Raw genomic sequence first — 26274 nt, forward strand, 5'->3', positions numbered from 1 at the left:
GATGTGCAGAAAGAATGTGTAGAAGAGTGCCCAATTAATCTACCCTGTCTTGAAACAGTAAACTAAGGGGAAAAGTATATTTTGTGCATAAACTATTCCTCATGGATAACAACTTGAACAAGAAGCAATCACCTAATAAATGGTAACAAGACAATACCTTATGTTCTTCAGAGACAATGGAAAATGGCAATTTTTCATTGTAAATTTAAATACTTGTAATTAACAAATACGAATAAAGAAGTTACCTTAAATGCAAAAGTTCAATTTGCAGTATGTTTGAAAAGAGACGAGAAAACAAGACATGTTTTGGCATTAAAAGTTCAGACAGTTTGATAACGTCATCCTTAGTGCTGTGTGCAAAGGGGCAAGGCGTAGTCTTTGGCCGCGGTTCCGCCTTAAATTCAGCGCCGTTCCCGCTGTACGAGGAGGGTTCGGGACGCACTGAGACTAGCAGGTAAACTTTGTTGTTTATTGCAGATGCATCGGAACTAATTCAGGTGCAAATGGCAGGTGCTTTGAGGTTGGCTTGCGATCGATGTTCTTTGTCGGCGTCTCGGGGGAACGTTTCAGAAACTTTTTTAGGTGTGAGGGATATGAGTTCTGAGCTAAAATCGCGTACAAATCGGTTGGTAGTCTGGCTGCTGTAGGGAGCAGCTGTCAGCTTTTGGTCTGCTTTCTATATTAGGTAAAACTTTGGATGTGGCGAATATGATCACTTTCTGCGAAGTTGTATTTCCCTGGGGAAGAGTAATGCGACTTTTGAATAATAAGACGTTGACAGGAAGCTGAACGGTAGTGTTGCATTGACACCCCTAAAGCCATGTGCGGTGGTAGGGGCTGTTCCGATGAATCGGAGCTTAAACCGGTCTCGGTCCACTGTCACTGACAACATGATGAACCTTCTATTATAGACCGGGTTAACTTGATTGAATTGCATATTCAGAACTTTAGAAACCGCCTTGCTTTAATAATCACTTGTAACTAGCCCAAGAACGAAAAAAAAAGCCTGGATCCAACTTCGTTTTCAACAAGTACTATAAAGACATGGAAAGCGAGAGCTCCCGGGGGATTAGAGACTTTCAAAAGAACTCAACATGGGCTAACTATTACAAAGGACACTCCTAGAGAGTAGGGAGGAGAGAATGTGGGGAACACTGAAATATTTTGGAGATGGGCAAAAGTGAAGTAGTGAAAGGGTGGAGCTGCTCTTGGACCGAAGTAATCTTGCGGAGGCAGAGCTTAACTTGGGTACTAAGAGTTCTGTGCACTTTTGTTTACGAGAGGATCTTTCCCATGTTGGGGGAAAAAAAGGGAGAAATTGGATAGAAGTAGATGAAAAAGAGACTTTTAGACTGCTGGCAGCTGTTTATTTTGTGTGGGGGAAAAAGTCAGTTGGTTTAGATTAGTTTACATCAGTGGTTTTAAAGACAATTAAAGCTGGAGAGAGCAGAGGCTTTGGCTACAAACTTGCAATGCTCCCTGAATTTGGGAGAAGTGCCAGAAGACTGGAGAATTGCTTATTTTACAGTGTATCCTATTCCAAAAAGGGAGAGAGATTGGGAGATAAATTAGTAATGACTAGACAGTTTGTCATCCGATAATAGTGAGGAACTTCGGTGATTATAATTCAAGACAAACTTAACTCTTGTGTGCAGGAGTTACTGATGTTCTTTCATCAAAAGCAGATTCAGTGGAGGGTTGGAAAAAATGCAACTGATTTGTTAAGGAATTTGGTGCCAGACTTGCAATTACTCTGGACCATTGGATACCATTTCTAGGACCCAATAAACTTCTAATTTGCTTTTATAATAATGCCTGTCATATGATTTTGTAGACTCTTCCATTGAGGGCAAGCGGGTTGAAAGTGAAGTTAGGGCTTGCTAATTGGAAAGGGAGCCTGCAAACAGGACCTTCTGAGCCAGAGGCAGAACAATCAGGATTTTTTTTTGGACCATTGGATTGTGAATGATCAGAATTTATCTGTGGAATAATTGATATGTATGTGGATTTCCAGAAGGCACTTGCAAATGTTCCACAAAACTATCTACTGGCATGATTCAAAGCCCATGTAATTAGGACTAAGTAGGAAAAAGTAGAGAGTAGTGATTGATGGTGGTTTCAATGTCTTCTGTTGGGTATTTTATTCGGACATAGCTTTTTGATTCTAATGAATTGTACTTTGTTATGGAGCAGAAAGTGTATGATTTCTGGTGTAAGGATTGTGCCAGAGCTTGCCTATGCCAGGGGAACAGTCGTGGACCAGACCTTGTGAGAACATGACAAAATGGCATCCTAGGCCAAAGGCATGTAATATGTTTTTTTAAAAAAAGGCAAGAATGTGTTGCAAGCCTTTTTATATAGCTGGATGGAACACAATTAAAGGGTTGTACAATTGTGGGTGCACCAGTTTAGGAGAAAAAATGAAATGCTGTAGAATGTGGAGTGTGGTTTGCCAGAATGTCAGGGAAAAGGAATGATGAACATTTTGGAGAGACCAGTATAGTAGATTGTTTTCCTTTTCGGTTATGAACTTGTACAGCACTAACACAGGCCCTGTGGCTCTCTGAATAATAGCCAGTTTACACGTATTATAGAACATTACAGCACAGTACAGGCCCTTTGGCCCACAGTGTTATGCCAACTCTTTGCCCTACTCTAAGATCAATCTAACTCTTCTCTTGCATAACCCTCCACTTTTCTATCATTGATGTTCCCATCTGACATTCTTAAATGCCCTTAATTTAGCTGCCTCTACTACCACCTAATACTTGCCTTTGACCCCCACCCCCAATACTTTCATCCAATCACCTTTAAATATGCCTACTTTTATTAGCCAAGTCCACCCTGGAAATTCTACTATTGGTCTTCTCAAATACTGTAGCACTCAATCTTACACTAGACACAATTTATAGAGGTCGGTTAACCTACCAACCTCTGTCTTTTGGGTGTGTAAGGAAACTGGAACATCTGCCGGAAACCCATGCAATTACTGAACTTACCAACTATGTGGATTGTACAGGTGGTCAGGACTGAACCAGACTGCTGAAACTGCAAGGCGATAGCTTTTCTAGCCACACCACTATTATCCAGAGGAAGTTAAAAAGTGATGCAAGGGAGATGTCCAAAGTCATGAATTGTTTGCCCTTAGCTAGCAGTAATTACCCTGAACTGGATTTGTTTGTTTACAATCATGATGATTCATGATTTAAATATCTCCATTTTAAAAATGGAGCTTCCTACCCAGAGTCCAGTCTGTATAGGGTAATGGCCTTTTCATTATTTACTAACTGAAACCTATGGTGCAACTAGGACCTCTTGCCAGTTAAGATAGCAAATTTTCAAAGTACATTTATTATCAAAGTATGTATGCAGAATACTACTCTGACGTGTCCTCCTGCAGGCAGCCACAAACCATCGAATCTGTTTAAGGAAAACCCAATGTGCAAAAAAGGAACAAATTGTGCAAAAATCAAGCAAGTAACACACGGCATATTAAACATTAAACCACAGAGTCCACAAAATGGTCCATGTGTGACAGGCAGTGGGTCAGTTCATTTTGGTGCTGTGTTGTTGACTGCAGGCCACAGTCACAGAGATGGTTCCGTGCCAAAGTGCCTTGATCAAATTGCGTAACCAGAAACACATGGAACATGAATCGCAGAGCACTCCCCAAATAAAGACCCAGACAGCAGTTAGCACGGAGGACGTTAGACATCAGGCCGCAGAGTCCTTCCCCAAAAACAGAATCCCACAGCCGCTATCTGTGATTGAGCCTTGCAGTATGGGGCCCAAGTCTCCTGCCCCTTCCTCCGGCAGTAGCGAGATGATGATTAGGCAGAAGATGTTGAACACCCGCTCGCCTTCTTCTCTTGTCCTCGTCAATTTCAATCTTGCTGGACGCTTCAAAGGGCGAGGTGTAAAGGAGTGACCATACCATGTTGTAACCCAATCCCCACTAATCTCTCCTGCTAGGGCAAAGTGTTATTCCGGACATCAGTCTGGTGATCTTTCACAGCATGTTCTTCCTTGAATAGGGAGACCAGTCCTAACTCAGATGTACCATTTGCAATTGTGGCAGTACTCCTTTCTAATTGGAATTAATTTGTCTTCATTCTTCTGCTCAAATTCTCAGCAATATATGCTGACTGAACCTGGATGTCATCTTGCAGTGATTGGCATTCAGAAGGACACTGGTCCCTACGTGTACCAGTGTTTTCATCCTCACCATTTTTCACTAATAGCCTATCTGTTTTCTAGAATAGGGTTGAAATCTTCCATTAAGGTAGATTTGAATTATTCTACTCCTCCTCTGGGACCCACACAGCCTGATTTATCATTACATGAGGAAATCTGAAGATGCTGGAAATTCAGGCAACACACACAAAATGCTGGTGGAACGCAGCAGGCCAGGCAGCATCTATAGGGAGAAGTACAGTCGACGTTTCGGGCTGAGACGGTTCTTCAGGACTAACAGTCCTTAGTCCTGATGAAGGGTCTCAGCCCGAAACGTCAGTTGCTCCCCATGGATCAGCCTTTCTGACAGCAGCCCTGACCTGATTTCTGGTACTGAACCTACTGTGCTGTGGCAGGACACTGTACCTCACTTGATGAATGTGCTGAGATCAGAGACATTTCAATGGTGAGAGTGAGTGGAATTTCTCCTTGCAATCTTGGCCAAGCCTCTCTGTTGCTTCACTCAGCTGGCTGTTCGTTCCACTATCTCTATGGATCCAACGCAGTAATATTTTGGGGAAGAGGTGCATTCCTATCGTATCTGAAATTTCAAGACTGGAGTATAATGAACATGCTATTATCTTTTGAGATAAGTGATGCTCATTTACCTCTGTATTTTTTTTTTACTGTGGATAAATCATAAGCTTTGCCCTGCTGCCATTTGCCACCTGTTGCCCCGGCTGCTGCTGTTCTCTTCCTTTCCATATTTCCCCGATAAAATAAAGTGTGGCCCATAATGGTGGGCTAGAAAGTGTGGGTGTGGAAAATCCCAGCTCACAAATAGAATTCTGTTCTTGTTTAATGTATTTTGTTTTGGCTAAGTCAATCGCAAAAAGAATGCACATGTTTTCCAAGCTTCTGGAGCTGCTTACATGAATCAAGTGGTTTTGATTTATGTTGACTTTTTAGAATAGGCGTCATTTTTTTCTCGTTTTTGAAATGGGGGCACATGTAGTGATGAACTGATGATTTGTGGGCATGGATTTTAATTTATTTTTTCTTCGTCCTTGATGGTGACATGTTGTTTAGGCTGGCGTGCAAGAACAGAGCATCTATCATTCTGACAAAATATAAAATTCTAAATGTACATCGCCAGAACCCAGGATTTTGTCCCACGGGCTCTCAAAACTTTGGAATGGTGTTTATTGTACCACTAAATTGCTTCATTATCAAAAACATTTTTGGGGTTAGAAAGAAATGCAGTTGGAAGGCGTTTGTATGATTGTGTAATTGAGTGGGATGAAGTGTTTTTAGTGTGCATGAAGATGCCCAATTTCCAAAAGACACCAAGTATCTGACTACCACAAACAAATGTGGTGACCTGTGAATTAAAATGACTAATATGTCTTTAAAACTACTTTTATTCAAAGAATTTGTGATGTAATTCCCAGTACAAGTCATTTCATTCTATTAACATGACATCATTATTTAGAAGTAAGCTTGTGGATGAGCAAGTCCTTTTATGTCGAGTTATCTTTTTAATGCAGACCCTGACTACTTCCTTATGAGGCTGACTCATCTGGTTTCTTATTTAGTGCATTAGTTAAATGTTGGTTAAAGATCAACAGATGTGGTTGCTATCTAACAGCACCTACACTGTCTCACTTGATGCTTTAAAATGATGCATTATAAAGTGTACATTTTTTACATTAGTTGGATTTGATGCAATTTTTAAAATTAAAAGATTAACCCCTGGTAGAAATATCTGTAGTGTGCAAAATGTTGGATTTCTTCCTTACTGAAGATAGACTCTTGTTGGTTCTTGCAATTTCTCCTGTGATTTTTAAAGTACATTTACCTTCAAGGTATACATGTAGTATACAACCCTGAAATTCCTCTCCCCCACAGACAATCATGAAGCAAAGAAGAACCATGGAACCAACCCTTTCAAAGAAAAATATCAAACTCACCCATGTGTTTTTAAAAAAAAAAAATCATGCAAATAGCAACAAAAAACAAGCAAATATAGAACACAAAATCAAAAGGCACATGTCATTTGTGTTCATTCTCCTTTTCAGGGCAGAATGGTAACATAGTGGTTAGCACAATGTTTTACAGTACAGGCAACCCGGGTTCAACTACCGCCATTGCCTGTAAGGAGTTTGCACGTTCTCTCCGTGACCACATGAGTTTCCTCCAGCTGCTGCGATGTCTTCCCACAATGCAAAGACCTACTGGTTGGTAGGTTAATTGGTCATTGTAAATTGACCTGTGATTAGGCAAGGATTAAATGGAGGTTTGCAGATCGATGAGGTTCAAAGGACCTATTAACCATATAACCATTACAGCACGGAAACAGGCCATCTCGGCCCTTCTAGTCTGTGCCGATTGTTTACTCTCACCTAGTCCCACCGACCCGCACTCAGCCCATAACCCTCCATTCCTTTATAGTTTGATGCTAATATACATACTGCACTGTACCTCAATTTTTTAAAACTGGTAATCATCTGCAGGATGTCGTGAATCCCCCAAAAAATTTTCCAAAAGTGAGAGCACACTAAGATGTCTCTGAAAATTTATGAACCATTTGTACAAAATCACTCTTGGTCCTTTGAGGGCGCTGTTGAATTTATACTCTTGCGTCTGTGTGATAGATCACGGTTGCTGAAAATCAGAAAATCCTGATTTCTGATTGAGATGACACTCCCACTTGTGTTAATAGCTGCAATATCTGGGAAGTGTTGCTTACAGCATCACCTGCTAAAGTCACTTAGCTCACATGAGAACAGAAATGACACTTAAATCTGTTTATTTCAATATTACACCACATTGGGAAATGAAACCAATGTTGCTTAGCTTTCATATGCATCGATGCTCAGTCCACCAATTTGATAAATGAGTGCTTGTAAGAATTTATCTTTTGGGTGATTTTGTTATTTATGAGTTCTGTAATTTTTGGGTGAATTTGAAACAACTTCTCCCCACCTATACCTATCCTAAGTATATCAACAGAGTAGATGAAGGGAAATATTTTGGTGGGTTAATTTTTTTTTTCCTGACTATTCTAAAGGCAGGTAAAAGTACTTGTTTACAGAGATGATAAAATGGGAGTGTGCGGGGATGAAGGATCAGTATTAACATGTCTAGACGCAATTTGCCTAGAATGTGGTACTGTATAACTAGTAGTCAGACAACATTGTTCCACTTTGAAACAAAGTGCAAAGAACAAGAATACAGAGGAAATCTAAAATCTATCCTAATTATTGAAGTAATGTTCTCTTTTTTGACACCTTTCTATTTTGAACTGAGTGAAAGATTTTTCATAAATCTTCAGATCACTTTCTGCTTTTACTTTTAAGACTGAGATTCCTGTGGTAAATCCTTGTCTGCTCATAGGTGAGGCAGCTGGCAAAGAATCAAATCTTGTATAAAGGAGCAGCATGTATTGTCATTTTTAATGTCTCTTGACTGGCTTTACACTAAATAGCATCAAACTATAAATTATTAACTACACACCCTCAATGAGGAGATACTGTCCTTTTGAGCCTACAGTCAGTGCATTGTGGGGAAATCTGGTAATTTTGCCTGGTAACAATACAAAACTTTGTGTGCCAATAAGTCAAGGGAAAAGAGCCATTGTTTCATTTGTGCAGGTTCTTGAATAGTGGTATACTCTAACAGTTTAGTATTTCCTGAATTTTTAAAAAACAAATTAATTAACTTTAACATAGTTTTCCATTTTGAACCTGTAGCATTTTCCAAGGTACTTGATGACTTTATTTGATCATTTATCATATTGGATGGTGATGGTGGGGTCCTCGAACACTAAATGCTTGACTTTTATTTCTAGATAATGCAAATATCCTGGAGCAATGTTTTGACCTTTCAAATTACCAATTCCTTTCCTGTCACAGATGCTGTTTGACCCACTGAGATCCTCCAGCAGTTTGTTTATTGCACAAAAGCTATCCTGTTGTCCCTATTCCAATTCTCTCAGATTTGGAGTTTTATTTGCTGGGTTTAGAAGCCCAGGCTGAACTGCATTTTAGTATTCAATGCCATGGATTAAATTGGCCAAAGCTTCAGGTCATGGATTGGAGCTAATGGGGAGTTTAAAGAAGAATGTTGGTCCATAAAACTTGTTGCTTTGGGGGTATTAGAGCCAACAGCAAGTACAACACTTCTGGATTGTGGATCATAAAGCACTTTTGAAATTCAGTATTAGATATACTAAAATTGCTTTTGTGTACACACTATCGGCTCCCGATGTCAGCAGCTTTCAACTTGCTTACATACTGTTGCCAAACAGAATCTTAAAAAGTGCTCACCAGTTTCTGGGTCCATTCTGTCTTTGTAGTTTCTTTGTCTGTGTCATTTTTGTTCCTTTCCTATTAACCTTCGATGTACTGAGGGTCTTGGGGCTTATGCAGTAGATGTTGTTGAAGAGGCAGAGGAAATTTACAAAATTCCAAAGGGATTTTTTTTCTGTCTCTATCTTGGCACAAACTCCAGCTTGTAGCTGGTTAGATTAACTGTCCTCCCTTAGTACAGGAGGTTCTATGAGCCTGCACATTGTACTGTGAGCCTGTTGGTATGAGACTGGAAGGGAGGCTCTGGAAAAAGGCTCTAAAGCATTCGGGCTCTCACGACCAGAGTTTCTTCCCCCAAGCTATCAGACTCCTCAATACCCAGAGCCTGGACTGACACCTTGCCCTACTGTCCTGTTTATTATTTATTGTAATGCCTGCACTGTTTTTGTGCACTTTACGCAGTCCAGTGTAGGTCTGCAGTCTAGTGTAGCTTTCTCCGTTTTTTTTAAATGTAATTCAGTCTAGTTTTTGTACTGTATCACGTAACACCATGGTCCTGAAGAACGTTGTCTCATTTTTAACTATGTACTGTACCAGCAGTTATGGTCGAAATGACTTGACTTGAGATCACGCTAGGCCTGAAGTGAAATTTGCACATCTGTTAAGAATAAAGTAGATCATGTAGCATTTTTTATCACAACACATAATTTACAGGTAAAAGGGGTTAATTTTATCTGGCATTCAATCACTGTTAGGTGTTCTATCTGTAGCATGTTGTGCATTTAATAGTTCAGTAATTTTGTAAAATATGTTTGATTAAGCATTTGTTGCTTAATTGTATATAAAAATGCATTAACTGCATATGTCATTACGCTACCATGTGATGTGCACAACTTGCTTAAGGTAAAACACAAAGTTTGACTCGCATTTCAAACTTGTGGGTCTTCCTTTGAATCAGTTTAATATTTTGGAGTTGGACAGCATAGTTCCATAAATTAATCAAAGTAGCATAGCAGTTAGCAGAATGCTATTACAGTGCTGGGCGTCGGAGTTCCATTTCAATGCCATCCACAAGGAGTTTGTGCGTTCCTCCTTGGAACATGTGGGTTTCCTCCCATCTTTCAAAGATGTACCAGTTAGGAGGTTAATTGGACATTGTACATTGTCCTGTGATGAGGCTGGGGTTAAGTAAGTGAGTTACTGGGTGGTGCAGTTTGTTGGGCTGGAAGGGCCTATTTTATGCTGTATCTCTAAATAAAGAAAACCTTTAAAAATCTCTTTGTGTCAAATGCATTTTGTTTTGCACAGACTGCTGGACACATCCTCTTCATGAAATGTGAAATTGTTTGACCAACTTATTGGAGTTCATTGAATTAATATGCCCTGTAGGAAAAAGGAACCAGTGGATGTACGAGACTTGTATATTCAGAATGCATTGCCCGTGGTCTGTTATCAGGAATGTCTTGTTTTGGATCTTGTGCATGAGTGAAGCTTTGGGCCTGTGGCATAGTTTGTGCACAGAAAACAGATTTTCAAATATAACATGCATAGGATCTGTTCTGGCATGCTGAAGATAAATTTGTTTGAACTTTGGGACTTCTGTACAATTTCTTGCAATTGTTGACACAAGGAAATGTGGATACAAGCTTTGCAACTTCTGTGTCATTAAGATTTCTTTAATCAAGGGAGCTCTGTGCTTGTTCAGCCTCGCAAGAAAATTGCACAATAGAGATACATAGATGATATTCTAAGTCTTGTGAAAATAACTCTTCAAATAGATCAAAGCTCAATTGGCAATGATTGTTGAAGCTGAGATCATGCTCCTGGTGCTTGACAACGCAAGCTGATGCTCTAACAAAGAACAGCAGCTAAAAGCACTCGTGCCATTGCCATCGGCACAACATCAAAGCCTGGTTTCCTTTTGGACTATTGGTTAGTGCGATATTTTATGTGGGATGATTGATTGCAATTTAGTCATTTGTTTTCATGAGAAATTCAGAATGAAAAATTTTAAGCCAACACCGGTCAGTTGTTGTGAGAGCAATACCGGTCAGCTCATCATTAATTTTTCCATCTCATCTGGTTGTATCAGTGCTTGAATTCATTGGTGCATAGTTGGCCAGGGTTTCGTAGTAGCTGTTTTGACCCTAATCCAACCTGTTTGCGTTTTGGGTATTCTATAAAACTGGAAGTTGAATCTCTGCCACATCCCTCATATAACCTGTGCATGACAGCACGTATTTGAATTTCCATTAGGTTAGAGCATTTCCATGTTCTGAAAATGCTTTACAATGTGTCGATGGTTTCTGTGCATTCTGCTTTGTTCTGTTTCTAATTTAGAAACCCATTAATTGTCATTGTCCAGTTCTGACAAAATTAGACATCCTAGATGAGAACTGCTGCGCAGTGGTGATGCTGGTATCTGTGATCTCAACACCAGTGACCTGGGTTCAATCCTGACTACCAGACCTGCGTGTATGGAGCTTCCATGTTTTTCATGTGGCTGTGTGGGTTTCTTCTTTCATCCTGAAGGCTTGCTGTTTGGTAGTTTAATAATTGATTTCTAAACTAGAAGCAGAGGTAAGTTGAAGAGCGTGTGAGAGCTAACAAGTTTAGGGGGTAGGGAATGAAAATATGATAAATAAAAATATCATGAAATTGGGATTGACAGGAGGGCTGATTCCAAAATTGTCATTTAAGATCCAGAGGATCATCTGTAATGGTTAAAGTTGGCTTGCCTGGAGTTGCACTTGAGAACCTGAATACTTTCCTCTAAGACTTGTCCTTTTAGATCAAAAGTATTTGTGTTAAAGGCATGAAAATACTTTGCCTGAGGCACAAATCGCTCTGCCTTGTTGACATGCAATGTGGACAAGACAGAACAACAAGTCATTGTTCTACAAAATAGATTAACCAGTTCTGAAAAGCACAGAATTCATCACAAGTAGAGTTAAAATCTTGATTTTTTAAAAAAATATATATATATGTTGAAGCTTGGCACATCAGTAAAATCACTAACTATTCTGGGGGGAAATATTGTTCATGTTGGTTTCATCATGACTTGTACTATCTACCTTGCATAATTCTTCACATTAGCGATTTGCAGGTCAGTTATAGTTGACTTCAGTTTTATCCCTGCTGATATTTAGTGGAATAACAAGGTAGATAACAATTTAAGTCCCTATCGCACAGGTGTCCATTTTTTAAAAACTTTGGATGCAAAATCTTTGCTTTGATAATCCCAATATCTTCTAACTGTAATAAGCTATGAAATTAAATATGCAATTGTCTGGAAAACAAACTAATTGGGACCATCCCTAACTTAAGGACACTGTATAAAATGGTTAATTTATGTTGTGAAATGAACTTAAATTTTTAAGCATCCATTCACCAACACGAACTATAGTTTTGATACCAGACAAAGCATCATTGCTAAGAAATCCCAGCAAACCCTCCTGCATCTCATGCTTGAACTTGACCAAAAAGCCAGACATTGGTAGCAAAACTGGGAATGTGCTCATTGTTAATGTAAATCATCCAACAAATTGAGCTGGGGATGTCCATCAGTGGTTAAATAGAATGGATTTTTAAATTGTTTACAATGCTCTGTCATTAACATATGCAAATAGTAACCAGTTTTTCTGTTTGAAGAAATTGACTTTGCAATCTAATTGTTAATGCTGTGCATGTGGGGCTAATACCAAAGCATAGGACTATTTTTTAAAAAAATCTGCTTAACTTGGCCAGACCAGAAAGGAAATGCTCATTCTTGTAGGTGACAGTTCTTTTGAGTTAAAGTTACTTGTTTTTAACCTTGATCTCTATTCTTAATATTTGCTTGGATGTCAATTTACCCATTTTCTTTCATGATTGTTGCTTTTTCTCGTTCCCTATCTGGTGGTAGTTAATGGAGTGAACCGAGAATCTGTTTGGTATTCTCGTATGCCTGAATGAACACAGCCAACCGGTAGCCGCACCCACAGTAATTTGCGTTACAGCATTTTTGCGCTGGAAGCTGGTTGGGAAAGGGATTTTAACAAATGGGGCATTACACAATATACTCCTTGCATTGAGTTCTGAGCCAGCTAGAATTTTCTGCTTCTGAATGACTGTATCATAGCCAAATCTGATTTTCATGTGTGCCCAAAATCAACATACTTTTGTTCTGCAAAAAGATATCGTCAGCTTATCATTCTCTTTCCTCAACAGTAATGTATTTGCATGCATTATGTCATAGATCATTTACCTCTATGCCAGCCAATGTTGTTTATGCATTGCTGAATGATGCATTACTGAATCATGGTGGGCTTTTTCAAAATGGATTTATTAAAAGAGGTAGTGAAGCAGTTATTTTCCAAGGAATAATTGTGCAACAAGAAAATAACTTCCAAATTTCAGTTCTTCTCATAAATAACCAAAATATTCAGGAAGACGTGCTCTGGATCATTGAATGTTTCACTCTCCATAGATGCTGTTTGAACAATTGACAATTGCAAGAACTGTTTTATTTCAGTTTTCCCATATTTGCATTATTTTGAAGCAGTGTCTGTTTTTTTTTGTAGAATGCCGAACTTTGGTGGTGGAAACAAGTGTGGCGTTTGCCAGAAAACTGTATACTTTGCCGAGGAAGTGCAATGTGATGGGAAGTTCTTCCACAAGTCGTGCTTCCGCTGTAGTAAGTAGTTAGCGAAATTTCACTTTATCTGTACGCCTAGTTAAGTGATAACAGTTAACCTTGCAAAACAAAGATTTTCTATTTTCCTACAGAATTAAAATTGGGGGTAGTAATTAAACTACTCATAAAACATAGATCAGTATAGGACAGCAGTAGGCCCGTTGGCCCACAGTGTTTATATGGAACATGATGCCAGATTAAACGAAGTCTCTTCTGCCTGCACATGATCTGTATCCCTCTGTTCTCTGCATATTCATGTCTCAAAGGCTCTCAGATGCCACAATTGTATACGTTGCCACCAATATCCCAACGGCCCATATTAAGCACATAGCACTGTTTCCTAAGAAAACTTGTCCTATACACCTGTTAAATGTCACCACTTTTCACCTTAAATGCATGTGCTATTCAGTTTGTATTTGTAAAATTGTCCACTTTTGTAAAGAATCCCAGTGATTTATCATTTCCAAGTTCTTTTGACTATTTGCAGGTAATAGAGAATTCTGCAAGATTCTAATTACATTTTAATTAGTAGTTTAATGCATTAAGCAGCTTTTGCATGTCAATATTTTTCTGCTGCTTTCTTAAAAGCCACTATCCTATTGATTAGTAATATCCAAAACGACTTCAGCTGGAAGAAATGGAAGTGCTTCTCTGTAGTGCCTCTCCCTCAAAGCCAGAATTTTTTTGGAAGTTAGTGTTATCTTCTGTTTGGAGATATTAATTTTACTTCTTGGGTTATGTGCAAAATTTCTACTCTGTCCTAAGTAGGAGAACGTTGATCATTTGAATTAACCTGTGAAGAATTCTGTCCCATGTGAATACACTTTTAGTCATCTTTAATCTGCTTTGTCAGTAATGTGAAGAAAATGCCATACCTTTGACAAGTCAAACTATAATTGGCGTAACAGAAAATTAATATCGGAGTAACAGGTAGTCGTTACCATTTGACCTTGAGTCCAAATCTCATTTTCAATTTGAGTAACTTGAAGAAACCATTGTTTCAACCCACTGTCTCCTCTATTTGGCAGAATTCAGTTTACTTACAGTGAGATGCCAAAATGTTATTTGCCAAAGCATTCTAGTCTACTGATGTTATGAGCTGCTCCTGTTTACATTACATCATTGAAACCAACTAGCTGAGGAATATGTATTCATTTCCTGTATTTGTCCCAGTGTTGGGAAGGAACTGGTTGTCTGTATTGCAAAATAATGTCACGAAGTAAATCCTGATGAACACTTTAAATATTCATGCAAAACTTGGATCGTTAGTCTGTGAATGTCACAGATCCTTAAATGTTCCTTTACCTCCATTCTCTCTGTATGCAAGGTAAACTTGTAACTGGAATATTGAATGGTTAGATTTTACTAATTAAATATTCAGTTTTTGTACACATAGAGATGTTGAAATAGTGGAGATTTTAATTCCCTTTCCCCTTTCTTCAATAAGCCCTTGGTAAGCTATACAATTTCTTATGACAGCTCTTTATCAGACACTAATTTGCATCAATTGAGGCTACATCCACACTACGCCGGATAAATCCATAACTGAAGCTTTTTCTCTTCGTTTTTACCCTCCGTCCACACTAAAATGGCGTTTTCGTCTCCTGAAACTGGAGCTTTTCAAAAATGCTTTCCAAATTGGATATTTTTGAAAACGCTGCTCAGGCAGATCAGTGTGGACGGGGTAACCGGAGACTTTTGAAAACGCTATCAGACGGCAGCACGCTATTTCATTGTTTTCTAACCTAACAATTTCAGAATAGACGGCAATGAGACTGAAGCCAGAAGAGTTAGAAATGTACTCACCAAATACTTTGACCCATAACTTACTGAATAAATAAGTATACTGTACTCACTTTGCCCTGTTTTCTGTCCTTGCTCGTATGAAGGTGGTTTACCTATTCATGCAAGTACTTCTCTGACAATAGATGTATAGCAGCCTAGTGTAACATTGTATGGAAATATAACACTGATGCAGACATGTTTTATACATTTAACAAGGTGCTTTATTAATGCAACAGAGTTGGACAGTTTTTCAATGTTCGTCGTCAGCCGGGTCAATCTGTCCGTGAACTCCGTCGGTTGCCACTGTACGCTCCAGTATTTGTTTTTTAGTTTGAGTAAGTTCTGCGCGAGAGCCAACAGCTGTCCATTGTTTAAGTTTTTCTAGTCAGTAACTACACAAACGCGCACTTTTATGGCGAGATTCAACACCAAACATATTGCTTGTTTTCGGTAGATGTGTCCTGCGCAGGAGGAGGAGATCCGCAGAAATCTCCATTTCAGTGTGGATAGAGGTATTTTCAAAAACGCATAGTGTGGACGCCTATCGTTTTTACGCGAAACCGACGTTTTCAAAATTATCCGGTCTAGTGTGGATGTAGCCTAACTGTACCTTGTGTAGGGACTCCATTAAAGTTGTGAAGAGGGGAAGGAATAGTAAGCTGATTTGGGTTGGGAGAGGGGGAGGAAATACTTTTAAAACTTGGAACAAGTACAACAGTTGAAAGTGCTTGTACACAGTTTTATTGCTTACAAACAATTAATAACTTTTGAGCCTCCGGGTCCGATGGTTTTTTTTTATTTGTCTGGGATTGCTAAAAACTGAATGCATACATTGCATCATGCTATATTTACAAGTCAAAGCCCAGTCTGTTAAGTCAGGTCTTTTAAAATCATATTATTGATTTTCTTTTTGCTTTACATTTTTTTTTTAATCAACAGTTTTGATTTGTTTTGAGTATCCCATCCAAATCCATGAGGTGGGTGGGACCATTGCACATTTCCCACAGTTCAGTTTCCATTGATAGACCAGACAAGTGATTCTTATTTAATCTAATAACTGACTGCTAATTACTTGATATTTTATTAGAAGAAATTGCTTTTGAAAACATCTTTGAATCTCATCTTCTGGCCTATCAGTGTTTACTAATTGGTCAATTATGAATTTCCAATGTTGTGATATTAATCTTTAGTAGATGCAGTTTAGTAGATGGGACTCTGGCGCTGGTCTAGGAGACTTTCCAGACTACTGGATGTTCTATTAATTCTGCAACTCGATTCACTTTTAGACAAAACATACTAGTATGATTTTTCCAGTAAGCTTTGTGAGTTTGAAGTGAGCCTAGGACAAAATGCTGAACCACTGGAATTTCTAAATGCAGGATTGTGGATTAAGAGTTTTGTTGTACTAATCTCAGTCCTCTGGGGTGCAATAAAATGCTTGCCACATTAACTAGTCTGGCATTGGCTGTTAATTACAAATATCCTGTATTTAAATTGATTTGGCAAAATTTGTTCCCATATACTTGCTTTTGGCACCCAAACCAATCCTAAACAGCTGGGAAGGATTGTATTTTTGAGCACCATAATATTGTGGTGATTTGATTGAAATATTTGGAATTCAAATTGTACTTGTGATCCTGTGTGGTTGTGGCTATTTATCCAAACTTTTTATTTGTACATCTCCTTGGTGAGAATGGGTGTTGTCCTCACTGATACAAATGTATTTAGATCCTATTTCCAGATCACAGTTGGCCTAGTATAGAATTGGGTGCATTTGAAGCCTAGAGAGTTGACTGCTGTAAGAATTTTTTTATAAAAAATGTCTGTTTCTAAGGTCAGATTCTGTTGAAACAAACCTAGCAGATTAAATATTAGGACACCTAGCAATTAAATATATTTTTCTTTCCTGGATATCCAGTTGCTGGGAAGTCTTCCAATTGGTGATTATTTTTTTTTTCAGTTTTAGTCTTCATGTAAAGCATGCCAACATAAAATGCCTAAGACTAACCATAATTGGTAAAAACGTAGTCTGCCTGACTGCCTTGTATGGGTTGAAAGGTAGGCCAAGACATTGGAATGTTTCAGGGAACAAAGACTGCCTGGGTTAAATATTTTAGATTTTTCACATAAGCAGCTTATTAAAAGCAGTGAATTTGGAAGGCAGTCCAGCTCAACTAATCTATATCCAAATATTTGTTCATCCTATCCTTTAACCAGCTAAGTGATTGGACATGTTATTATGTGATGTAACAGATATCACCTATTAATTAATTTTCCCTGAAATATTTTTTTAATTATCTCAATTGAAATTGCCTCATGAAGAGGAATGGAAAGCTTAATTGTATGGAAACTTGTGACATTAGATCTTTTGATTTATTTTGAGATAAAATGTTATATAATTTGTGGAGAAAACCAAACTACATTATCTGTAGAAAAGTGTTTAATGATTTGCAAGTATGGAATTCTCAAGCATAATTCACATCAATGGAAGTGAATTTCTTAAAACTGGTGATTTATTATTTCTGCCATAGTTGCTATTTTAGCAGCTGAATGAAATAGTGAATGTTGACTAATTATTAATGTTAAATAAACTATTTCAAGTACGAGAACATAGTTTTAGGAATGGAGAGTATCTGAATACCGGTTTAACAAGGGATTGTCTCTAACAATACAAAACTTGGAACTTCCTGAAGTTTCTATTATTTTGGCAACTGCAGTATACAGTTAAAGCAAAAAAGTAGTAAGGTCTAAACAAAAGTTCATACAAAAAAATGCAGGTGTTAATGTTGTCAGAAGAGGAATAAGCTTGAACTGCAGCTCAGCAAGTCAGACAGCATCAATGAAGGGAAATGGACAGTCTTGCGAGATATTGAATATACATTTCCCTTTGTGGGTATATTGCCTGACTCTCGAGTTGCTAAAGTTTCCTGCATCTGTGGTTTCATGTCTCCTGATTGTCTAGGACTTTTTAGTCTTTAGTATTACCAGCGTAAAAATATTTTGCACTTTTCACCTAAAAAGGAAGATGCCTTGTGCTTATAACAAAGATGTTTATCACTAGCAGGGGGTTATAGCTGAACATATCAGATTCTACACTGGTGAAAGAGCTGGAAGGAAGGGTTTGCACGATGCTGATACGATGTATAGTTGGTGCCAAAATTCTAGCCCTCTGCCAGATCTGTTTTGGAGTGTACTCCATGGATCCTTGACCTCGACATGTTTCATGGACTTGAACTCGTCGTGGTTCATGTTTACAAAAAAATTCTGTCATCTATTTGCAACTTGTCACAAAATTCTAAAGACAAATCTCTGGAAATTTTTTTATGATAAAGCCTTTGGGGCCCTTAAATTACCATTCATAACTAAAATTGTTTATACTGCAGCTGTAATTTAGAATTTTTTAATGTGATAAAGCTGCAACATAGAAATTTAAAATATTCTCTTCTGGATACTCAATCCCATAAATATCCTGCACTTGCACTGCCAACCCAAGATTGAAATGCACTCAAGTGTAACCTTTCGAATTTCGCATTTGTTACTGGGATACGTTACATAGTATTAATATAAAGCCATATACCCCATAAGTTGGTTTCCATAGTAATGGAAATACTCCATTCATACAAATATAAAATCAGAATTGGGTTGAATATCATTGGCACATGTTGTGAAATTTGATCGCTGTACGGCAGCAGTACAATGAAATGCTTGATGGATAAATTAAAGAAAAACCGAATTACACTAAGTGTATATACATGTCTGTTAAATAATTGATTTAAAATGAGTAGTGCAACAAAAACAAATTTTAAAAAAAGCAGTGGAGTAGTGTTCATGGGTTCAACGTCCATTTAGAAATCGGATGACACAGAGGAAGAAACAGTTCATGAATCGCTGAGTGTGAGCATTCGGGCTCCTGTACCACCACCTTGATGGTAGCAATGAGAAGAGGGCATGCCCTGATGTTCTGGGTGGTGGTGGGGGGGGGGGGGGATTGGGTCCTTAATGATGGATGCCAACTTCCTAAGGGACCACACCTTGAAGATGTCTTGGGTACTATGGAAGCTAGTACCCATGACAAAGCTGGTTGGCTAATCTTACAAGTTTCTGCAACTAATCTTGATCTTGTACAGAAGCACTACCCCCCCCCCCCCACCCCCCAAATACTAGCTGGTGATACAGCCAGTCAGACTACTCTATGGTATATTTGTACAAGTTTTTGAGTGTTTTAGTTGACAAACTCTAATGAAGTATAGCTGCTGTCTTGCCGTCTTTATAGCTGCATCAATATATTGTGACCAGGTTAGTTCCTCAGTGATATTGACAGCCAGGAACCTGAAATTGCTCACTCTCTCCACTTCTGATCCCTCTGAGAATTGGTTTGTGTTCCCTCATCTTGCCCTTTCTGAAGTGAGTGAATAACCACTTTAAGAGGGGAGAGAATGGGTGGCAGCTTGGAATATTTAAGTGATCATTTCAACTGTAAATTGGTATTGTGTGGGAGGAGGGGATAATGTATAATTAAATCCGGACACCTTTCTAATTAAAGTAGTGGCATATCAGAAGTGCTGGATGTGCAAGCAGTTCTTTGCCCTTACTTGCTTTTGGGTTATATTGCAGGAAGTGCTGAAAGATTCCATCTGACAATCTCTTATTTGTTTCCCAGTGGCCTGTAAAAAGAACCTAGACAGCACTACACTTGCTGTGCATGGAAACGAAATCTACTGCAAATCGTGTTATGGGAAAAAGTATGGACCTAAAGGTTATGGCTACGGCCAGGGTGCCGGTGTTCTGAGCACGGATACCGGATCAAGGGTTGGAATAAAACCCGCGCAGTAAGTTTGTTCAGTGATTTTGAGTTGCTTAGTAATACACTACATGCTTCAGTGTTTTCAACCTGAACAAGTATTTGGAAGAATTACATCTGTCTTACTCCAGTTTTTCTAGGTAACCTGCTCCTTACCACAATAGACTGCTTAAAATTTTTTCCATTGTGCCTTCATTGTAGAAGATATTCTTGTTTGTTAAAATTTCATCCTAGAACTCCAGTATTTCTAAAATGGTGTTGGTCTTGTAAATTGATGCTGAACCTAAAGTGTATCCTCCCTCTGGTATAGAGAACAAAGTCCATGTACAATTCACGCTGGTTCAAAGAATTCCACAACCTCAGCTTGACTTTCTCACTTTACATTCCCATTAAGACTTGCCTGCTTGCTCTACTTATGTTACATGAATCATCTGCACATGCACACCCAACTGCACACCTATATTTACTTTTCCCTAATCCAGTCTTTCCTTCAGCTTTCCACTTCAAATCTCCTTGCCGACTTGTGTTCTATACAGAGCTGTTAAATCTTTGTGCTGAACTGATAAATCGAATGGATGCCCAGTTGATCTACAGAATAAATTCCTGGGATGGGAAGATTGACTGAAAGGAGAATTAATCCATTGCTTGCTGGGGTGTGGAAAAATAAGGGGTAAACTCAAAGCATGTATGCGGTAATTCTTTACGCAGAGGGATGTGGTAAATTCAAGGCTGAAATGGTGAAGCTTTGGAATCCCAAGCATTAAGGAAGCTGGTTGACTGAATGCTGAAATGCATTTTAGATTAGAATCAGCTATTATTGTATTGAGTGTAAAGACAAGTTCATGGGGTTGCACAAACAATCCCTGTTCCTATTTGGATGGACAGGACAAGTTCAGTGGCTTTTAAATGCTGTCATTTAAAGTTCCCATGTGACCTCGCATTCTGCATTGGCCTAGATTGTGCTCAATCCATTCAGTTAGGTTGTATTTTTATTTAATTTTTGTAGGAAACCGCTCCAATTCATCACTTTGGTGGCTTTGAGCAGTCTCTATAACTTGTGCCTGATCCTGGGATTTGGCTTCCAACTGACCCTGACTGAATCTTGATAGCTTGCCACTTTCATACACTGCTCTTGCATATATCTCTGTTAATTGGGGAAATTTAAAAGTGATCAAAAATATTTGAAAATTGAAAACCTTTTAAGTTTTTCAAATGGAGGAGAGGAAGAAAGCTTTTCTTTTCCAGAAGTCTGTGACTCCATTGAAGTTGAAGTGTTTGATCTGCATATGGCAGCCAGTCATGGTGTAAAGATGAATGAATGGGTGGGTAGGGTATGGTGTCTCAGCTCCTGACACTGGATACCTTGCTGAATGCTCAGCTTGTGGAAAGGAAGCTTTCTTAACACTATAGTGTAATAAGAGATGGAATAGTTTCATGAGTATTAATGAGTTAACATCATTATATCACAATCAAATGACTGTAGAGAAGAAGCTTCTTTACCTTGTGCAGTTCTAGAGGAGTGATCCTTCTCACCTTGTTAAATTGGGCATTTAATTATTTGCTGCAGAAAGAATCTTCCATTTGCTTCCCATTTCATGCATTGGGTACTACAGACATACACTCAGTGGCCACTTTATTAGGTTCTGCTACTGTAACCCATCCACTTCAAGGTTCAATGTGTTCAGAGGTGCTCTCTTCTGTACTCCACTGTTCTATGTGTGGTTATTGTTACTGTCAGCTTGAACTGTACTGGGCATTCTCAGTACTGAGTCTTCTCAGCCCACAGAACTGCTTGCTGCATGTTTAATTTTGTATTTCATTCTCTAAACTCTGGAGACTATGCAAAAATCCCAAGGGATCAGCAGTTTCTGAACTACTCAAACAGCCCCACCTGGCGCCGACAATCGTACCATGGTCAAAGTCACATCTCTTCGTATTGTGCTGTTTGGTCTGAACAACAGCTGAACCTCTTGACTATGTCTGTATGCAATGCTGTTATGCATTGTGTTGCTGCCAAATGATTGGCTGATTAAATATTTGCATAAGGAGCAAGTGTACTTGATAAAGTGGCCACTGAGCATATATTAAAGTTTATCTGGATTAATTAAGTTATAAATGGGAAAACTAGGTCACAATTCCCCAAGAGTCAGGGTATGAAACTTTGATGCTTATCTGGATAGGTGTTTGGTAAATGGGAAGACAAATTATTGGCAGATTGGCTTCAGTTAATGCTTGTTGTTGACGCCTGTTCTGTTTTCAGACCCCAGGCTCATTGCCCAACGACCAATGTCAATGAATCAAAGTTTGCCCAGAAATTTGGCAGTTCAGAAAAGTGCCATCGGTGTGGACAATCAGTTTACGCTGCGGAGAAAGTTATTGGAGCTGGCCAGGTAATTAAATTTTCTGCACACTTTAAATTTTTAAACTAGCCATACTTGTTGAAAATAAATTTGTTTAATCAAAAAGTGCAAATTGACAAAAATAAAACTACTTTAATTTTAACTATTTGATATGAGTATCAGCTTAAAAATTCAAAGGGCAGTTTAACGCAGAACATCGCTAAATAATAGTAATCTATTTTGAAGTATACAGCAAAAACTGCCTAACTAGAGCGGATTTGTGTCTGAACATGTCATTTGGCTCTGATACAATTCCATCTCTTTAAAAAATGAGGGAGGTAATTATAGGTTTTCCTTCCAGCTGAAACTAATCTGGAGGAAACAAGAGACTGCAGATGCTCGTAGCTGTAGGTCACGCTGCATCCATGGAATGAAGTAGACAGTGTTTTGGGTTGAGTTCAGAAGAAGGATTCTAGCAGGGAAAAGTTGACTCTTTGCTTCCACAGATACTGCCTGATATGAGCTTACTCTTTAAGCGGTCAGGAACATTTATCCAAAAGTATTGAATAAATCTGATGTATAATATTGAGCAAATCTCAGATTTGTGGTCAATAAGGTTTATGATATGAGACAGTGTTAATTCTGATTTCCCCCCCTTTTCCCAGATAGCATTTTCATTGTCAATGGAAAGATATGTACTGATTCCATAATACTAGCATACATGCTGTACCTACATTTTATTGTAATTTTTTTCAACTACTGTTACACCTTGTCTTTCTCTATTTTAGTCCTGGCATAAGGCTTGCTTCCGCTGTGTTAGTTGTGGGAAAGGCCTGGAGTCCACAACATTGGCTGATAAGGATGGGGAGATCTATTGCAAAGGTTTGCTTTGTTTTTAATTGCTGTCTTTCACATGACGTGCTGTGATCTTACATTTCAGAAATGCAGACAATAGCAATTAACTGTTTGTCACTTTTAACCCTAAATGTATTTGTATGATGGTGGAAATTTTCATCCACCCATTTGGTCTGCCTAAATAATTTTAAAAACGTCTGCATGAACTGTTACCATCAACTAACTGAAATTCTGTATTTTGTCTCTTGTTCAAATCATTGCAGAAGGCTGTGAATGTGAGGCCCAATCACTAAACCCTGTGGTACCCCATTAGTTTATTGTTGTCATACTAAAATTTGTTTGTGCTGTCTGCCGGTATTCTATACATTCCTTCCAGTATACTGTGCGTGAATTTTTTACATCTTTTCTGTGACTTCTTCTGAAGTTTTCTGACAGTCCAAGTACATCTGTGCTGGTTTTCACTTGTCTATTCTGCCAGTTAATCCTGAAAACTGAAGGACTGTCAAAACTGTATTTCCCAGAAGAGCTGCAGTAGAAGGCAGCACATCACAAACTCCATGGAAAGCAGAGGAGCACAACACAGATGCTGTATTTTCCAGTGTGATTTCTTTAGTCAGTTTTTGAAGTATACTTTCAAAAACTGTGAAACATACTTTCACAGCAAGTCCACTTAGTATGTGCTGGAATAGAGAGTTCGTACAAACTAATTCTAATAGCATGGAGGATTGTCAAGTAGCTGACAGCACTTTGGGGGAAAAGTCAACAGCTAACAAGTGACCTGATGAGATGATAAAGCCTTGAGGGGAAAGATACCTGGGCTTAATTGGCTTGTTGGTCCCGGACCACTGCTTTCCCTTTGGTAAGATTGGCAAAACAGGGAGAAATCATTGGAGTTGGTTCATCTAATGATGCCGGTACTGAGATACAGTAAGAAGGTTGTCTTGCATACTGTTCACACTGATCAAGTCGGTACGTTGACGTAGAACGAGGTCAAATGCTGAGTGAATGCAGAAGGAAAGTGCAGCAGCTACAGAGAAAGACTGGTGCAGGATCAGAAGGTAGATTGATTGAGAGCCAGTTAATGTTATTGTATGAGGGAACCGTTCAGTGGTGTCAAGGCAGTGGAATGGAAATTGTCCTTGATCCTGGTGGCTCCTGCATTTGGGCTTCAGTATCTTCTGCCTGAAGGAAGGGGGAAGGGAGAGGAGAACGTCCTGGGTGCGTAGGGTCTTCGATTATACTGGCTGATTTTTCTGATGCAGCAAGAAGTATAGATAGTCCATGGAGGGGAGGCTGGTTTCTGAGTTGTGCTGAACTGCGTCCATAACTCCACAGTTTCTTGTTGTGCAGAGCTGTTGCCATGCCAAGCTCTGATGCATCCAGATAGGATGCTTTCTATGGCGACCATGCAGGGCAGGGAAGAATCTGTAGGAGGAGAGCTCTCAATAAGTGGTCACATTCTTAAAAATACGGGAAACATTATTTCATGAGCCTGTTCCCCTTTTAAGTAAATGTATTCGATTAATTCTTTCTTGCTTCTAGAATCACTTAATTTCAATCTTTTTGTATTGGTGTAGAATTGTTTTCATGTACGTTACAAATTCCCACTCACCAAAGCTGAATTTTTTTTTTATGTTCTTCTAGGCTGTTACGGTAAGAATTTTGGACCTAAGGGATTTGGCTATGGTCAAGGAGCTGGTGCACTTGTCAACACCCAGTAAAAGGGCCTTGTGCTGAACCTGGAAGCTATGTGAACACGAGGAGGCCCTGCCTACAGTATTTGCTGAATTCTGGATATTGCTGTAGCAGTAGCAGTAGTAATACAAATTACAGCATTGTGTATATATAAACAACAGGAATGTTTCTCACTTTTTTTTGCGTTGCTTGGCACAGGTTACTACATGTACCATGTTATTGTGTTGTTTCCAAAGTAAGTGCTTTCAGATTAAATATACTAACGTGAAAACCAGAATCAATAATGACTCCCGTCCAAAATCTAATTTTAGTGCTTTGAATCTGCTTATGACTAATTACACACTTCGTGTTAGCATGAACTTGGCAGCTGCATTTCTCAACACTACAATATTTATTCACCTCTGTGTTCTTTTTCCCTTGTATGCATGCATCTGTAGAATTGCATATTTGCGCTGCAGTGTAGATGAGCTATCCATTTTTTTTTTAAGTTCTTAGTTGCTAGAATTGCTTAGCCAGGTGTCAGTTCGATTCAGATGTGATGTCTCTAATCTGGTTTATTAGCTACAGTTAATTCAGGTGTTTGATCTGGCTGTTTGTTTCGCTAAATCTTCAAAGTTTCACATGATAAAATTGGTGACCATCGAGCACCTGAAGTTTACTCCAATTTAGTCCACTGTTGACTTTTTTCACATTTCGGGTGACTTTAAAGTTGTAGTGGCAAGTAAATAAGAGAAACACTTCTGATTTTCAATAACCTAAGCTTGGACTGCAAACATGCCTAACAAGTTTATCAGCTCTACTTTTGAGGAAATCTGCTTTCTTTTTAAAAAAAGAGGTATCGATGCATGGAGTTAAATCTGTGATTCATCCTACCATTAATTTGGTATAAATGTTGCTCTGATAAATAAATGGTAGATTTTTGGGTTGGAGCAATGCAACACATGATGATTCCCAAATGTTGGCTTGGTATTAGCTTGCTTTCTGTAGTATATACAAAAAAAGCGAGGACTATATATCATGTTTTTTTTTAAGTACAACTTGTTTTGCTAATTTGATTACCTGTTGGGTTTTTGGACCACTTTCTAAACTTTCTTTTCCATGTTACATGAAAGCAGTGTCTTGCATTTCAATAAAGGCCACCTGGTTCTCCTGCAGAATGAGTTTGCTTTCTTTTCCAGAACACGTTTAGAACTTGATCCTCTTTGGATTGTGCAGCTTTTCGTAAATCGGCTTGAACATTTCCTGGCTGTAGATGGTGGTTCCTTTTTTTTTTTTTTGCAACTTCCAGCATTTAACTATTTCAGCTGGATTCGTCCAACAGGCAGTTATTGATGCCACCATATTTTGTCACTGGACTGTACTTGATCCAGTAACTAAGCTTGATCATCTTTGGAGTCTTCAGCATTACTAGGGAGATTGGCCCTTTATTAATAGCTTAGTATTTTGTTCCCATCCTAGTGCTAATGCCAGGAGTTGCCTGTGTTTGTACAGCACTAATGTTTGCCTAAGTAGAGTTCAGTAGGGCAATATAAACTTTCTCATGTTGGGAACCCTCAAGTGATAATTGATACTCTTAGTGCTCACTTCATCACTCAATGGGGGAATGAATGCTAAGAGCCCTTGTAGTCGATAGAGACGTGT

At 38.7% G+C, this 26274-nt stretch overlaps 1 protein-coding gene across 1 annotated transcript; it reads left to right on the forward strand.

Moving 5' to 3' along the window:
- Nucleotides 1-342: 342 nt before the first annotated feature.
- LOC140717135 (cysteine and glycine-rich protein 1-like) lies at nt 343-25790 on the forward strand. Its single transcript, XM_073030391.1, has 6 exons — nt 343-454; nt 13046-13158; nt 19604-19772; nt 22005-22134; nt 22872-22965; nt 24583-25790. Exons 2-6 carry the CDS (start codon nt 13047-13049, stop codon nt 24657-24659), a joined length of 582 nt encoding a protein of 193 aa, XP_072886492.1. The 5' UTR covers nt 343-454; nt 13046; the 3' UTR covers nt 24660-25790.
- Nucleotides 25791-26274: the final 484 nt, after the last annotated feature.

The sequence above is a fragment of the Hemitrygon akajei genome, chromosome 27 (genome assembly GCF_048418815.1).
Source record: "Hemitrygon akajei chromosome 27, sHemAka1.3, whole genome shotgun sequence".
Classification (NCBI taxonomy): Eukaryota; Metazoa; Chordata; class Chondrichthyes; order Myliobatiformes; family Dasyatidae; genus Hemitrygon; species Hemitrygon akajei.

What these genes read in the sequence shown, in the direction of transcription:
- LOC140717135 (XM_073030391.1), top strand. Translation starts at nt 13,047, where the DNA reads ATGCCGAACTTTGGTGGTGGAAACAAGTGTGGCGTTTGCCAGAAAACT. An exon ending in AAGTTATTGGAGCTGGCCAG is followed by an intron (nt 22,135 to 22,871) that starts GTAATTAAATTT and finishes TCTCTATTTTAG; the next exon opens with TCCTGGCATAAGGCTTGCTT. An exon ending in TGGGGAGATCTATTGCAAAG is followed by an intron (nt 22,966 to 24,582) that starts GTTTGCTTTGTT and finishes ATGTTCTTCTAG; the next exon opens with GCTGTTACGGTAAGAATTTT.